The sequence below is a fragment of the Mustela nivalis genome (assembly GCF_964662115.1).
Source record: "Mustela nivalis genome assembly, chromosome: 4".
Taxonomy (NCBI): Eukaryota; Metazoa; Chordata; class Mammalia; order Carnivora; family Mustelidae; genus Mustela; species Mustela nivalis.
In genome coordinates, this window is record NC_139023.1 from 127,260,930 (window position 1) to 127,278,589 (window position 17,660).

The 17,660-nt window shown below is 37.2% G+C and overlaps 1 protein-coding gene across 2 annotated transcripts in view; it reads right to left on the minus strand.

Moving 5' to 3' along the window:
- Positions 1-17,660, minus strand: part of SPMIP2 (sperm microtubule inner protein 2) — a 98,554-nt gene that overhangs the window by 34,101 nt on the left and 46,793 nt on the right. For both annotated transcript variants that reach the window (XM_082727797.1, XM_082727796.1), the window contains exon 3: positions 10,392-10,450. In XM_082727797.1, coding sequence (XP_082583923.1) covers positions 10,392-10,450 — 59 coding nt within the window. The remainder of the gene's footprint in view (positions 1-10,391; positions 10,451-17,660) is intronic.

Consider the following 17,660-nt stretch of genomic DNA (forward strand, 5'->3'; position numbering starts at 1 on the left):
TAAAAGCGAATAGAAAGCCTTAAGAAGTAGCTAATTCTGTGGTCAATTTGGGACTTTCTTAAAATGGGGAAGAAAGCTAATCTTTTGCGTGTCAGATCCATGCTGGGTGCTTGACTTCTGTTGACTCTTCATTCTCAAGACAACCCTATGGGATATATATTTTCACTCCCCCCTTTCCCTTGAAACTGAGGCTCAGAGAGCATCTACATTTCATAAGATAAGGGAATTAAACCCAACTCTGCCCAGTTTCAGAGTCTTGCTCTTCCAGGCAAGGGAACCTGAAGTTATGAGTGGGCTGAAAATGAAAAGTAAAAGAGGTAACGAGGGGTGTCTGTGTGGCTCTGCCAGTTAAGCCTCCAACTCTTTTTTTTAAAATAATTTTTTAATTTTTTAAATAAATATATAATGTATTTTTAGCCCCAGGGGTATAGGTCTATGAACTGCCAGTTTTACACACTTCACAGCACTCACCATAGCACATACCCTCCCCAATAACCCCCACCCCCGTCACCCTCAGTTTGTTTTATGAGATTAAGAGTCACTTATGGTTTGTCTCCCTCCCGATCCCATCTTGTTTCATTTATTCTTTTCCTACCCCCATAACCCCCCATGTTGTATCTCCACTTCCTCATATCAAGGAGATCATATGATCATATGATCATATGTAAATCATATGATCTTTCTGATTGACTTATTTCGCTAAGCATAATACCCTCTAGTTCCATCCACATTGTCGCAAATAAGCGTCCACTCTTTTTTTTTTTTTTTTAAGATTTTATTTATTTATTTGACAGACAGAGATCACAAGTAGGCAGAGAGGCAGGCAGAGAGAGAGAGGAGGAAGCAGGCTCCCTACCGAGCAGAGAGCCAAATGTGGGCTCGATCCCAGGACCCTGAGATTACTACCTGAGCCGAAGGCAGAGGCTTAACCCACAGAGCCACCCAGGTGTCCCAAGCCTCCAACTCTTGATCTCAGCTCAGGTCTTAATTTTCAGGGTTGTGAGTTCAAGGCTCCTGCTGGCCTCCATGCTGGGGGTGGAGTCTACTTAAAAAAAAAGATTGCATTCAATTAGCCAACATATAGCTAATTGAACATTAATAATAAAAAATGAAAAACAGAAATGATAATAAGTAGCACATATTAAATGGACTACAGTGATTATTATTCTGTTGCTTCATCTGGTAATACAGATATTAACTAAGAGATACTATTGAGCTTCTGTACACCATTTATGTAAATGTTGTGATGTAAGAATGTTTAAAACTACCATGATCAGGGCATGTTTGTGACATCACGAAACTGAATAGGTAATAGTAAAATAAAAGCAATCTGAGCCTTCGTAACATACTTCATCCTTGTTTTTCTGTGTTCTTTTCAGTGCATAAACTCTGTTTGCCCCGGCCCCAAATTTTAGCTCATCTGTTTACTATTAGTTTGCAGTCCATGCATGAATTTCATTGCCATAAACCATTTTGTTAGGCCCAGCAGCTGCTCTCTCAGTAACCCTGGTCTCTTGAACAGGTTCTAAGAACTACAGTTCTGATATACTGAGAAATTGTAGATGATAGGCCAGGGAATTAGTAATGTCTCTTTCTTACATGTGTCAGACATAAGTAGCTTTCTTTCTTTTCTTTTTATTATTATTTTTTATTAAGTTTAATTAGCCAACATATAGTAGTACATCATTGGTTTTTGATGTGGTGTTCAGTGATTCATGAGTTGTATATAACACCCAGGGTTCATCAGGTCATCTGTATCTTTTGTAAATTATCCAGAGAGTAATGCATGGACAAGAGCCACATTCTGAAATGAAGGAAATGTTTTTCCTCCTGGGCATCAAGTTTCTTCTTAAGAATAACACCACCATCTCTTTGGCTAGCTTTTCTTTCAAAAACAGTAGATTTTTCAAAAAGTAGGTGCATCTTACCCTGTTGCTCAAGACCTCCAACCTGTGATGAGGAATATTCATTCATTCCATCAGAAACATTTACACCCATCCTGCATTTCTTCCTTATCGCACCTTCCACAGTTAAATTTTCAGTCATATCTTGGCTGTTTCTGTCCTGCCTTGATGAGAAGATACAAGGACCACAGGAATTATGGCTGTTTGGTTCAACCTGAATCCCCAGGCCCCACACCGTGCCTGGTACATGCTTGGCACTTGAATATTTATTGAATGAATAGTTGTGGTATTGACTCAGTGAGTACCATGGTAGTTCCGTGTTGACCTGTCAACACCTGTGGCTTCAGCAAGAGCCCTCCTCCCTCCCCACAAAGGTGAAGAGGAGGCTGGGGCAAGGAGGTTTGGTGGAAGGAAGTGCAAAGACAATTTTTGGGTAATGGACCGAGAGGGCAAACATAGAAGCAGGTACTGATGATCTCAAAAATTGCAGACCTTTGTTACTTGATGCTCATGGAAATCCCTCCAATGGGTCAGGCACAGACAGCCTTAAAAATAGCTGTCAAGATTTAGGGCTGTTTTGAGGAAAACAACTCTTAAGAAAAGAAGTACACATTTATGTACCAATATATTTTTAAAATAGTGGCTGTCATTAAGTCTGTGCTAGTTTAACAACTGGTTTTGGCAGTATTTCATTATGGAATAAAACAAGCAGTTTTCTGCACACCCGCTCACTAATGCCAAATACAGGCACACCTTACACCTTTTTGAATAAACAGAAAGCCCTGTTTGTTCAGGTCAGTGAATATTTCTTTCATACCAAAAATCCTACTTTTAGACAGAAACTTTTTCAACTTAGGAGCCCAAATTACTAAAATTCTGGTTGACTATTGCAATTTAGTGATACTTTTATCAAAATAAAATGCTTGTACATTGTACAAGTAATAATATATAATATTGTACAAGTCATATTATGTACAAGTAATAATATAGTGCTAGTTTTTTTCAATTTTAATGAAATAATTTAGGTACATATATACAATACAAATGGTATTTAAAAGCTCATAGTAAAAAAACAAAAAAGATAAAAACAAAAAACTTCCTTTCTCTCCCTGCTCCCTGTCCCAAAGTTTTCTTCTGCAGAAGTAAACACTTTTTAGCTCATTTGGTTCTTTTGGAACTTAACCTAGTATTTGTATACAGTAAACGTGCTCTCTAAAGTCCCCATTTGTCCTGTTCTTATCTGATTTGATAGTTCCATAGGCCCTGCATGGTCATATTTCTGGTACTTTCCTTTAACATCATCTTTGGAATCCCCTTTGCTTGTCAAAGAAATGTGTTTCTTGCTCTGTCTTCTTTTGTCTTTTCTTGATGTATACCTCCATTGTCTTGCTAGATTATATTCTCTGGTTGCTTCCTAGGAAAAAATGCTTTGATGTACAATTTTTTTTTTGAATACATATGTGCCTAAATACATGCCTGAAAATGTCTCTTTTCCACGTTTCTTCTTAATTATTTGGCTGGGTATAGAATTCTAGGTTGAAAGTCATATCCTGTCAGATATGGAAGGCATTAACCCATTGTCTTCTAGAGTTTAGTATTGCTATCAAGAAGTATGACACCTTTTGGATTCTAGATCATTTGTATATATCCTGTTTTTCCTCTTGAAGGTTTTAAAATGGTCTCTTCATCTCTGTCATAGCAAAGTTTCTCAGTGATATATGACTTGATATATTTTGTTTTGGATGGGGGTTTTTTGGCTTTGATGGAGCCTTTCAATTTGGAAACCCATATTATTCCCTTCTGAGAAATTTTCTTGTTTTATCAATTTCCTTATGTTTTTTCTGATTATTTTCTAGATCTCTTATTGGTCAGATATTAATCTAATTTAATTTTAATCGATTTCTTATTTTCATATTTTTCCCTTTTTTCTTTTCCATCTCTTTCTTCTCTCCTACTTTTGGGAGGTTAACTCAACCATATAGTGTGAAATTTGTATCCCATACTAATCTCTATACTGATTGTTTTTAGCTAAAAATACATTAATAAATATATTTGCTACATTATTGCAATGTACTTCATTTATTTAACTAATAATAACATTTATTAACAGATTGGTCTGATTTGTTCATTTTAGTTTGTTGTCCAGGTGACCAGTTTGATTAGCTTTCTGTTTCACTCTCAGAAGTATCGTGTTTTGGGTGATAAGTTACATGGTCATAGTATTTTCTGAGTACTTAGCATGTTCCAAGTATTCTTTGACTTGATTTGATTGATTGATTGATATTTAAGATTTTATTTGTAAGTAATCTCTACACTCAATGGGGGGCTCAAACTCACAAGCCTGAGGTCAAGAGTTGCATGCTACACCAACTGAGCTGGCCAGGCGCTCCCCAAGTGTTATTTTAAGTGCTATGTACATAACAATACATCTATACAACAACCCAATGGAGTACATTCTGTTAACATCATGTAAATTTGGAAATTGAGGCTAAATAATTTAAACAATTGTATAAGATGTCATAGATCCTAGGTGGTAAAGCTAAGACTTGAACTCAGGAAGTCTGTCCTCAGAGCCCAGAACTAGGGCTTTTTTTTTCCCCTAAGATTTTATTTATTGTTGTTATTTCCGCTCATTCAAACTCATGCTGCCCTTCTTTTCATCGCTGGCATCGAGTTTGTCTTTACCTTGGACTTTGCAGCCTCCTTGACAACTGCCTTCCATTCCCATCTACTTTCCATAGAAACTTGTAATGTTCGTTATGACATTATTACTAAGATAAATCTTGGGCCAATACCATGGGCCCTGGTTGGCACAGAGGCAACTTTGTCATGATATTAGGTCAAAGGCAGGTCAGCAGCTCCTTTCTGGAATGATATTTGCCTGTGAAGAATTCTGTTATATCATCATCTCAGCAAGTCTCTCATTCGCATGGGGAAAAAAAAAATCCACCCAAGTAGGCAGCCAGAGATTTTCCTAAAATGTTCCTTTAAACCCAGCTTAAATTTAGTCTCTCTCAGGAAGTCCTTGTGGCTTGAATTTCTCTAGCTTCTTTGGCCTGAGCTGTAACAATCTGTGCCATTATGAATATAAGAAGTGGGATTTGTCTTTTATATCTGATTCAGCAAATATGTATTGAGTGCCCATTCATGTCAAGCACTATGTGAAATGTAAGGAAAAGAAGAAGAAAACAAAATATTTCCATGCCCCACACTCTTCAGTGATGGTGTGTAGCGTCTACAGAATTTACTTGCCTCTTATTTTAAAATTTTATTTAAATTCATTTAATTAACATATAATGTATTATTTGTTTCAGGACACAGTTCTGTGATTCATCAGTCTTATATAATACCCAGTGCTCATTACAACACATACTTTCCCAATGTCCATCACGCAGTTACTCCAGCCCTCCACCCCGCATCCCTTCCAGCAACCCTCTGTTGTTTTTTTATGATTAAGAGTCTCATACGGTTTATCTCCCTCTCTGGTCTCATCTTGTTTCATTTTTTACTCTCTTCCCCTATGATCCTCTGTTTTGTTTCTTAAATTCCATGTATCAGTGAGATCATATGATAATTGTCTTTCTCTGACGGACTTATTTTACTAGTTCCGTCCTTGTCATTGCAAATGGCAATTTTCATTTTTTTGATGGATATGTAATATTCCATTGTGTATCCATATACCACATCTTCTTTATCCATTAATTTGTTGATGGACATCTGGGCTCCTAGTTTGGCTATTGTGGACATTGTTGCTATAAACATTGGGGTGCAGGTGCCCTTCCTGATCACTACATTTGTATCTTTGGGATAAATACCTAGTAGTGCAATTGCTAGGTTGTAGGGTAGCTCTATTTTCAACTTTTTGAGGAACCTCCATACTATTTTCCAGAGTGGCTGTACCAGCTTGCATTCCCACCAACAGTGTAGGAGGGTTCCCCTTTCTCTGTAACCTCACCAACATCTATCGTTTCCTGACTTGTAAACTTTAGCCATTCTGACTGGTGTGAGGTGGTATCTCATTGTGGTTTTGATTCAAATTTCTCTGATGCCAAGTGATGTTAAACATATTTTCATGTGTCTGTTGGCGAAATGTCTTCTTTGGAGAAATGTCTGTCCATGTCTTCTGCCTATTTCTTGATTGGATTACTTATTATTTTGGGTGTTGAGTTTGATAAGTTCTTTGAAGATCTTGGATACTAGCCCTTTATCTGATATGTCATTTGTGAATATCTTCTCCCATTCTGTCAATTGTCTTTTGGTTTTGTTGACTGTTTTCTTTGGTGTGTGAAAGCTTTTTATCTTGATGAAGTCTCAATAGTTCATTTTTGCCTTTGTTTCCCTTGCCTTTGGAGACGTGTTTGGTAAGAGTTGCTGGGGCTGAAGTAAAAGAGTTTGCTGCTTGTTTTCTCTAGGATTTTGATGGATTCTTGTCTCACATTTAATCTTTCATCCATTTTGAGTCTATTTTTGTGTGTAGTGTAAAGAAATGGTACAGTTTCATTCTTCTGCACGTGGCTGTCCAATTTTCCCAACACCATTTGTTGAAGAGACTGTCTTTTTTCCATTGGATATTCTTTCTTGCTTTGTCGGAGATTAGTTAACCATGGTGTTGAGGGTTCATTTCTGGATTCTCTGTTGTGTTCCATTAATCTATGTGTCTGTTTTTGTGCCAGTACCATACTGTCTTGATGATGACAGCTTTATAATAGAGCTTGAAGTCTGGAATTGGGATGTCACCAGGTTTGGTTTTCTTTTTCAACATTCTTTTAGCTATCTGGAGTGTTTTCTACTTCCATAAATTTACTTGCTTCTTAAAACAAAAGTCCCTGCTTATTTCACTATTTTTGGTGCATTCTCCTATGACCTCTTTTAATTTGACGGTAAATGATTCCTCCATTTCCTATCTGTGTTTTTTAGTCTTCTTGTTGAAATTAGAAACACAGTACAAATGTATTGGAAAATACTGAGTTGCAGTTAAAAGAGACCATATGAAAACCAGGTAATCGTCGGTTTATATATCTAGAGAAACTTAAGACTTTTTTAGAAAGAGAATTTTTTTTAAAGATTTTATTTATTTATTTGAGATAAAGATAGCAAGAATGAGGGAGCGAGAGAAAGAGAGAGAGAAGGGCATGAATGGGTGAATGGGGGAGGGGCAGAAGGAGAAACAGTTTCCCCCCTGAGCAGGGAGCCCAACGTGAGACTCTAAGCGGGGCTCCATCCCAGGACCCTGGACTCGTGGCCTGAGCCAAAGGCAGATGCTTAACTGACTGAGCCAGCCAGGGACCCCAAGAATGTTTTCTTTAATTCAGAAGGAAAAAAGGAGGTAACCCACACCCTGTTACTGCAGTTGTTCTCCATCAAGGTCTATTATACTGAAATCTTCTGTTTACATCTCTCTGTGAGCTACTTGAAAGTAAGGACCCTGCTTATTAATTCTTTAATTCTGAATGTCTGGCACAGAGCAGATTTTCATTTCAAGCTTGTTGAAGTTTATCTTTCCTGGTCTTTAGGATCCAATAAATTGTATAACACACCCTTGTTTTAATAAAAGCTTTACATGGGAGGAGAAAAAGAGGCACCACATCTGTATAATACATTTGTAAATAGCTATTCTAAAACACATCCTGATTTCAAGAAAGTCAGAGTTTAAAAAGTATGCCTCAGAATGGAGGAAATCCTTTGATTGTCCTTTACTGGACTTCTGGGCCCCCAAACACAGTGGACTCACCTCCATTATGACAACAGGCAAAAATTATTTTTTTTTGTCTCGGACAGAAACTCTTTTGTGCTGGTTTTATTGACTGAGATCATCCTACTCTTCCTCCAGTGCTTTTTCTGAGAGGACTATTAACTTCCAAATATTTACCTGTCACTGTTTTCTTAGATTTCCATTTCCTTGTATTAAGCACTTCTGTTCAAAATTCCTCCCTGGCTTTATGGCCTTCTATTGTCTCAAAGGCCCTTCCTCTAAGGCTCCTTTCTCCCTCTGTAGCTCTCATTCATCTTGTTCCCAGTGTGGGCACTTTTGAAGGCTCAGTGCCCTTCCTTCTTCAGGCTTCAGGAGTGGTCTTCAATCCTGGCTCCACAGCGATATCTCTCAGAGAGCCCTCTTAAAGTGTCTAAGCCCAGATCCCAGCCTAGGTCAATGGGATTGGTCAACTTGGCTGGAATATTAACGCTGTGACCCTTGGTCATGTAACTGAACCTCTGAAATTCAATTTCTTCACTTGTAAAATTAAGATGATGTTAAAATCTGCTTCAACAGAGTGCCTAATACATTCTTATTCTCCATGATAACAGCAAATATCATCTCTTCTTCTTTTCTTTCATTTATTTAAAGCCTGTGTTTTCTTGAAAATTCAGCTCAAATCCTTCCTTTCATTTATTGAAAACATGTGTTTTCTTGAAAATTCAGCTCAAATCCTTCCTTTCATTTATTGAAAACATGTGTTTTCTTGAAAATCCAACTGAAATCATGAACTGGATGGGATAAGGTATGATATTAACTTTTTCTTAATAAACCTCTATATTGTTTGATTTGTAGCCACAAGCATGAATTATATGTGTAAGGTTAAAAGTTATTTAAAAACATGAGACACAGCATAATGTTTTTTAAAAGTCATATAGTTGTTTAATGTCTGTCTCCTCCCCTAAAATACAAATTCCAAGAAGAGCATACGTTGGGCTTGTCTAGTTCACCCCTGTGGCCACAGAATCGACCTATGCTTCAAACAGGAGGTACTAGATTTACTGAGTGAACACCATTGATTGAGGAGGACAGGGCATGAAAACTGAATGGGAGGCTAAAGCACTAATCTTGTCCAGAAAGGAAATGGCTCTTCGTCCCACTTAGAGAACATGAGGTAGTGGGGCACACCTGGGCCTATCCAAGTCAGTGTCTTATTCATGAGCTCCCTCCCAGCCAGAGACTTGGGTGAGAAGCCTCTTACAACAGTGGATATGGATGAAGTCTCAAGAGGGAGGCAGCATTCAGGATATTGGCATCTGACTAGTTAAAAGTAGGACCTGGGCCAGAGGTTACAGGCAAATCTAGGGGGTCATCATTATACTTTTTTAAAAATTCTGAACTTTCCTAATTATCATTTTGTAATGATAATTGTCTTCATTATGCATTTGGCGCTTTACATACGCAAACTGATTTTATAATTTATACAAATATATATCCAATCTCCAATTTCCCAGTTGAGTATGAGGTCCTTGTTTATAAACGTTTACATGTCCTGATCTGGCACAAACCATATCATATTCCCTAGAAATGAATATAGCTAACGTTCTTTCATATTCTGAAAGTGTTCAGAGCTTAAGTATTTCCCAGATTCTTTCTAATGTTTAATGTTAAAATAAATGCAGTAAATTTTCGCACTTATATTACCAGTGTTTGTAGAAGTTTCTTTGATTTTCAGTGACCTTTAATGGGTTTCTTTGGTTTAAAAATTTTTCATAGAGCACTTACAGATAGATGCCTGCATCTATCTGAACAAATTAAATTGATATTTTAATAACATTTGCCTTGCAAGCAATAAACTGTAACTATTTCTCTGTGGTTTAAACATAAGATATGCTTTGTAAGTTATAGGAATTGCCCAGTGAGATCTTTCTTTGTCCTGGGATTCTGCTGTGGTAACTAGTAGGCTTTTGACATGGGGTTTGAGAGCTTTTCTCTTTTTGGGGCAGCTTATGTTGTGGCAAAGCAGAAGGAGACTGGAATTCATTCATTTTGCTCATGATAATAGCTGTGTCCTTCAACAAATAAAAATGAGTGAAAGAGGCTCCAGAAATTCTCACTATCAAAAATCTAAAGATAACAAAGATATTTTGAATCTGCAGTCTTATAAGAGCAATGCTGATTGATTCCTTCCCACTTAGGAATCAGAATTACAGGTGATAAGCCTAGGTTTTGCTCTTTTCCCATAATTTAACATACCTTGAGGTAAGACATTTTTAATTTAGTTTGCCTTAAGATAGCACGAATTCAAGTCATTGTGTGACTTCAGTAGGATTATGTTTATTAACCCAGGTTACCCCTGATGATAGTTTCTAGGCCAACAGCATGAAATGGGTTTAAAAAAAAAAAAATGTGTGTTGTTACTATTTCACAGACAGAATTATTTATATAGTTAATTCTACCTTACTCATCCAGTTGGTGTTCTCAATAGCTGTCGCTGGCTCTCTTTTTTTCCACTTGCTTACTCTCACAGTTGCTTACTCTCTGCCTGCCTTGCTCCTTTCCTTCCCCTAATTAAACCTAACAGGCCACGAAAATTTTATGTTTTTATTAGGAATAAAAATTCATGATTTTACAAAGAAACCTACCTGATATAAAAAGAAATAAAGTTGTAATACACTCAAAAGTAAAAAAAACAAAAACAAAAACAAACAAACAAAAACATTACTAGTTTAAGAAGGAAACACATCAATTAATTAGCTAAATAATTAATTAACAATGTATTAGCATGTGCTTACCATGGGTTTTGGTATCTGTGGCTTATTTTATCAATAGAGGCTTGACTTAGTTCTCCATACTGTAAAAGAAAGAAAAATTATGTAACCTAACTTCCAGGTAAATTGGCACCAGCATGTCTAACAGTCTGTACTCCTAGTCAAAAAGGAAGTCAGGCTGGGAAATGAAGTAAGAGATGGTAAATACAGTTAAAAGAACATAACATTTTGATTCTTGATTTGAGAATAAAAATGCAAGAAGTAAAGCAAATATCATTCTGTGTGCTTTATTTGCCCTCTCTGTAAAAGTAGAAATATTAGTAGTAGGAAGAGTGTAGCCCATAGTTTCAAAACTCTTTTCTGTTTTTATGATTCTGTCTGATAATGAGCAGGCATCCTAAACTGCTATTCAGATCCAAATAGTCTAATTCTTTTTACTTCATCTTACCCTCACAGAATTAGCAAATGTGGTGGCAATAATGTAGGAAAAACTGGGTTATAGACAGCCTGTGGTAAGGTGTAAATCTGAAAATTCCTTTCAGAAAGCATAATTTAGAACATTGATAAAATATTTTTAGTTTAGGACCAGTTCCCACATAAAAAAAATAACCCCCACACTCTCTCATGTACATTGAAATGATTCATTATCACTGAACAAATGGCCTTTCTATACGGGCTCCTTTACCCCAGGAACTAGGCAGTGGATGGCACATCTTGTGAATAAGCAAGGGGAATAGGGGTGTCAAATTTATAATGGAAAGCCTTTGGTCTACAATCATTACTCAGTTTTCCATACTTGGGTTGGGAAACAATGATCTGGATTATCAAAGTATCTCACTTCAGTTTTGGAAATCATTTTTCACTTACGTGGGATGCTATATTCATAACATCTCAAAAAGTAGCAAGATTGAATTATAATTTCAGCATCAGAAGAAATACTTAGTACATTTTTTTAAATCCTCCCCTTCCTTTTCCCTCAAGCTTTACTTTAGGACTTTCCTAATCAAGTCCTTCAGAGTTATTTGTGTTGGGAAAACAGATCTATTTGTCATCTTTTCAGAGATGAAGTTGAAACCTTCATCACTTCTACCTCTTTAATATTCATGTGTAAATAAATAAAAGCAGGGACAAGAAAAACAAGGTTTAGAGGCACCTGGGTGTCTCAGTGGGTTAAAGCCTCTGCCTTTGGCTTAGGTCATGATCTCAGGATCCTGGGGTAGAGCCCTGCATCAGGCTCCCTATTCCGTGGGGAGCCTACTTCCTCCTCTCTCTGCGCCTGCCTCTCTGCCTACCTGTGATCTCTGTCAAATAAATAAATAAAATCTTAAAAAAAAAAAAAAAAGGAAAATCAAGGTTTAAATGCAAAGGTAGCCCATTATTCCAGAGAAGATTTGAAAATTAGTAATCTGTATAGATCATGGTATAATTTTCTCAGCTATTTCTGACATGTGATTCCCTAAAATTGACCTTACCAACTGACTTATAAATAACTTTGTTATCAGCATTTTGACAAATTTTCCAGGAATTGGACAATCTTCTTTGATCTTTGTTACCATTTTTAAAACACAAAAGTTGCACTGTCTTAATCTGGAAAGACTTTTATTAGAAATAAGCAACAGATTCTTTTGCTAACCCCTTTTGTTTTTTAATTAGTGTATAATGTCATAAAACATTTACTTAAAATAAGCTGTCCCTTCTCAATTTATTAATGAAATCCACCACAGTTTATTTGGATAATCTTGCTGCCTGTGGTGTTAAATCTAATGAAATTCAGAATGAAAAAGATCTTTGTCTTTAAAAAAAAACAAAAAAACTGGTCAGTTCATAAGAGTAAAGAAAAGACTGAATCAAAACCTAGCTCAACATCTTCATAGAAATAGGTAACAATGCATTAGTATGGTCTCTAGCTTAATGAAATCAGTTAGTTTGAATATTTTAACAAGCACAAACAATCATAACTCAAAAGTAGGCATTTCCTATGAAGCAATCTTTAAAGAAGGGAAGTAACTACTAACTATATTCAGGTACCATGAATTAGCTACTATCTCTGAAATGGGTTAAAACCTGTAAAATTTGAGCTAATTGCAGACCTAAGGGGCCCATTCCAGTTCACAACTGAAATTGTTGCTTAATACTTTCACTTTTAATCTCAAACCACTTCTAAGCTAGTCCTGACATACTTAAGAAATCTTTTTGGGACTGATCATGGAGGAGTCCTCTTGCTTTTCTACCGTACTCGAGTCAACATGCTTTTCTTAATATATCCGATTTTGATTTATTTATTTATTTTACTTAAAAGAGCTATTTTCCATCTCTGTAACTATGAGGTCTTTCTTACCCGTAGAATGAATACAATGGCAATGCATTTCAAGAATGCATAGACACTAGGGTTTCTCTTCTCTATCCTCCTTCTCGGTAACATAGAGCTCTTAGTACCAAACATTGAGTGGAAAATTCCCTAAGGCTACCTTTTCTTATGCTAATGTATTTTTTCTTCACTTGCTTCAATTTGCAAAATATTACTGTTAACCCCTTAGGTGTCTTTCTTCCCACAGCCTGTGAGAAGCATTCTCATTGTTGTAGCCGGATCACCGAATTGCATAATGTTGCCTATTCTAGACCAGAACTATTGACGGGTGAAAGGGGGCATAAAGGCCTTTGTATGAATGGCGCATTTGAAGTATTCATTTTATATTCAGGGCATGAGTAGAAACAAAACAATTCTTTCTGAAAAATGTCAGTGTTTAAGGCATGGACTCTGCGATGCGTTTTTTGTATTAAAATGCAAAAAAAAAAAAAAAAAAGCAGAGACCCATACTTCATTTTATGCTACATTATATATGGGCTTGAGTTCCAATGTAAATTATATCCTGGTATCTCTTTTTTTAACTGCAGTGTTTTTAAATAATTTGAATTAATACTTCATGAGGTTTTATGAGTTTGTTGACTATGGCCCCTGCATCTCTGTTTTCTGTGGAGTGTCCAAATAGTGAGCAACATATTCCATTATGCTTCTAAAGTGCTTATAATACTATAATTCAAAAATCCATGTAGGCAAGAAAATATGGTATATATAAACACCAGTGATACTGGATCCCATTACTGAGACATTCTCCTAGAAACTGTGATAAGAGTTTTACATACATATCTCTCTTAATCCATTTAACAATACCATATGGTATTATTATTATTATTATTATCCCTGTGGTGGGCAGAATTCTAAGATGACTCCCACTATTCTCATCCCTTGGTATACACATCTTCTCCCAGATAGTCCACCAAATACTGATCTAATTACTGCTGTGAAGGGATTTTAATTAAGACCCTAAATCAGTTGACTTTAAGAAAAGGAGATTATCCTCAGTGGACCTTCCTTAATCAAGTAAATTCTTAAAAGGATCTGGGCTCTTCCTGGCAAAGGGAATTTGAAGTGTGAGAGGGATTTGATATGGGGGAGACTCTCTGTGCTGATTTTCAAGATGGGGGGGTGCTACGTGGGAAAGAATGTAGGTAGCTTCCAGATGCTGAGGATGGCCTGCCGCTAAAAGCCAGCAAAAATGTGGGACCTCAATCCACAGCCACAAGGAACTGAAAATTGCCATAACCACGTGAACTCTGACGAGACCACAAGCCTCAAACAAGATCACAGCTACAGCAAATACCTTGATTTCAGTTTTCTGAGACCCAGGCAGAGAACCCAGCCATGCCTTCCAGGACCTCTCACCTACAGAACTATAAATAAAAAAAATGGGTGCTGTTTTAAGCTACTGAATTTGTGGTAATTTGCTATGCCCAATAGAAAACGAATACAGTTCCCATTTTACAGACAGGAAAGCTGAGATGTTATAAAAAACAGGCAGTCTAGCATGCAAAGGGAGAAAAAGGGGAAAATGAGGAGTTCTTCAAGTGGCGACTTTTGCTTTTAAGTCACATTCAGTTTTTTGCTAAGTTCACAGTCATGCCCTGAAAAGCACTAGGAATGCTAGTTGCCCCAGTTATTCTCAGAGATAAGACAAATATCTGCTATTTTGTCGCCATACTTCTCCCAGACAATAAGTGTTCTCCTTATTCATTCTCTATTCAAAATACCCAAGGACTTTCGTTTAAAGGAAGGCTAGAACTTGTTCTGTTGGGAATTGTGAGGCTTTGTGATGAGTAGCCATTCTACTACAGGCCCTTCCTCTGGAGTGGGCTGAAGATCCAGGCTCTGAGATCTGCACAGATTCAGCTAGTGGAGCTACAGAGAAGCTACACAAGAGCTTCCTAGGTCTCTGTGCTCAGGGGCACATTTTCTGAAATATAATCAAGGCATGTTTTGCAAGTGTTCTCACCCTTGGAGTTTTCTGATGTGTTGGCACAGTTGTTAACTCAAAGGTTACAAAGTGTGCTTCTCCCAAGCTAATTGTCCAATTAGCTTTACAACACAGAATTACACAAGGGGTGGCAGCTCAGGCTGTAGGAACAGTAACGGTATAACTAAGTCTTAGCAACAAAGGGGGAAAAAAGATGGTACATAGTTTTCAAATGCCTATGGAATAAGCTAGGAGTACAACAGTTCTCAATTGAATGCACACTTCAAACTTCATTTCTTCCCTTCTGCAACTTGATCTCTGCACAAAGACACTGCGTGAGAAATGAAGCCATCTCCATGCCTATCTCCGATTACTTATTGATAATCATCTACACCATGCTAAGCAGTAGGAAAGTGGTGTTGATGTTGTCCATATAAGATTAAATAAAACAGATCTCAGACCTCAAGTTGCTTAAAGCCATTTAAAAGGTGGTATCTGGTCCCCAATGTTTATGGCAGCAATGTTCCCAGTAGCCAAGATATGGAAAGAGCCTAGATATCCCTGGACCAATGAGCAGATAAAGAAGAGGTGGTATATATGTACAATGGATTATTACTCATCCATCAAAAAGAATGAAATCTTGCCATTTGCAATGACATGGATGGAATTAGAGGGTATTATGCTAAACAGAGTAAGTCGGTCAGAGAAAGACAAATACCATATGATTTCACTCATATGTGGAATTTTAAGAAACAAAACAGATGGACATAGGGGAAGGGAAGGAAAAATAAAACAAGATGAAAACATAGAGGGAAACAAACCATAAGCAACACTTAATTCTAGGAAACAAACTGAGGGTTGCTGGAGGGGAGGTAGGTGAGGGGAAGGGGTAATTAGGCGATAGGCATTAAGGAGGGCAGTAGACGAACTGGGTGTTCTATGATATGGATGAATCACTAAATTCTACCTCTGAACTAATAATACACTATATGTTAATTGAATTGAAATTAAGAAACATAAGAGTAAGTATCCAAATATACTTTTTTTTTTTTAAAGATTTTATTTATTTATTTGACAGAGAGAGATCACAAGTAGGCAGAGAGGCAGGCAGAGAGAGAGAGGAGGAAGCAGGCTCCCTGCTGAGCAGAGAGCCCGATGCGGGACTTGATCCCAGGACCCTGAGATCATGACCTGAGCCGAAGGCAGTGGCTTAACCCACTGAGCCACCCAGGCGCCCATATCCAAATATACTTTTTAACAACATTAAAAAAATAAAATGTATCTTGGCTTGTGCTGTCCAATTGCTGACAGGAGTCACACTAAAAATTTCAACAGCAGCAACACAAAGACACTTCCTGTGATTACTTCCCCAAACAGCTGAGGGAGCTCACATGGATCCTTAACAGCAACTACTTTTAGATCTTTTCTACCCAGGGGTGTAGCTGGGACCACATAGCAGGGATCTCCTCTATTTAAAGAATCATTTTCAGTTTGCTTAATCAAGATTTCTGGATATCCTAAATTCAGTCCCAGGAAAAGAATAGATTACTCCAGATTGCTAGTCTTGTTGGCTATGCATTCTGGGCATTTCTGTCAATACCACTGAAGTACTATGGGAGTGTTGGACCTGAATAGTAGGAAAAACTATAATCTTCAATTTATAGTAATTTTAGAATTTCTCCCAAAGATTTTTAAAAGCCAGGATAAATGCCAGATTTTTTTTTTTTTTTTGTAAGGGAGTAGAGCAGAGGGAGATGAGGAGAGAGAATCCTAAGTAGGCTCCATGCCCAGCGCAGACCACGACACAAGAATTAATCTCACGACACTGAGATCATGACCTGAGCCAAAATCAAGAGTCAGAAGCTTAACTGACTGAACACCCCAATGCCCCTAAATGCCAGATTTTAAAAATAGATGTTCTGGTATTTTAGCCACCTGAGTTGGGGGTATTAGTCGCACAAAAATTTCACAGTTCTTTGACAGTATAGTGAAAAGACCTTGGCTATGGATTTAAACCACAGGTTTACTAGAACACATTCTAATTTACACATTCTTTTCTAAGCTTTGTATTTCCCTATCCTCATCAAATAATATTTGTTGAAAACTGATGGCATATGCTGAATTACTAACTTTAGGTAGTATGATTTAAAAAAAAAAAAAAAGTGGCGTTTACTGTTAGACACATCCTCAAGATGTTACGTCAAGCCCTGTAAAAGTTTGTAACCAGCATGGCATATTTTAAGCCTTCCTTAATTAAGGAATAAAATCACCCCCTAGGCTCTAAATTATAGAATTCCTTTCCTTTCCTTTCATTTCATTTCCTTCTTTCTTTCTTTCTTTTTCTTTCTTTCTCACATTTCTACATCCTAATGAAAGATGTGAAAATTAAGATGTATTTTTTTTTTCCCAGTTCGCCAATGTTTTCTATAAAGTCACCTCAACAAGAGAGAGAAAGCTGTGTTTGGTTAGGGCGTCAGGTCCAGGGCGGGCTGCCCAGTAAAATGTGGCGTGGCAGTGTCCCTAGCTACCAACACAGACGCTTCCCGTTCCAAACATGTTATTCTTCACGGAACTGCTCTGAACACAATACAGAATGCAAAGCAGTGATACATGCCTCCCTTGTTGTTTTCATGGTCTGTTAGAGAAAGGAAACATCAAACGGAAAATCTTTTTTTCCAGAAGTTCAGCTATGAGTAAGATTTTATAAGAGAATTAGTTCCTTCAGTTTATCCGAGGCATCCTATAGAGGCATGCTTTATAAAATGGGGAAATATAACATCTATGTATCAGGAGGTTAGTGGTGTTACTATATTATATTCGAGGAGAGGGAGGGTTGTTTGGCCTCCCTTACCAGTGTTTCTCCTCCCTCACAGATGGACAGCATGTGGCACTCCCTCATGGAAGACTTCCTCTGCTATCAGAAAATGCATGACTTTATTCAGCACTTAAGGATGAAAGGTGCTAATGTAATTATTTTTATATTAAATCACAAACTGTTAGG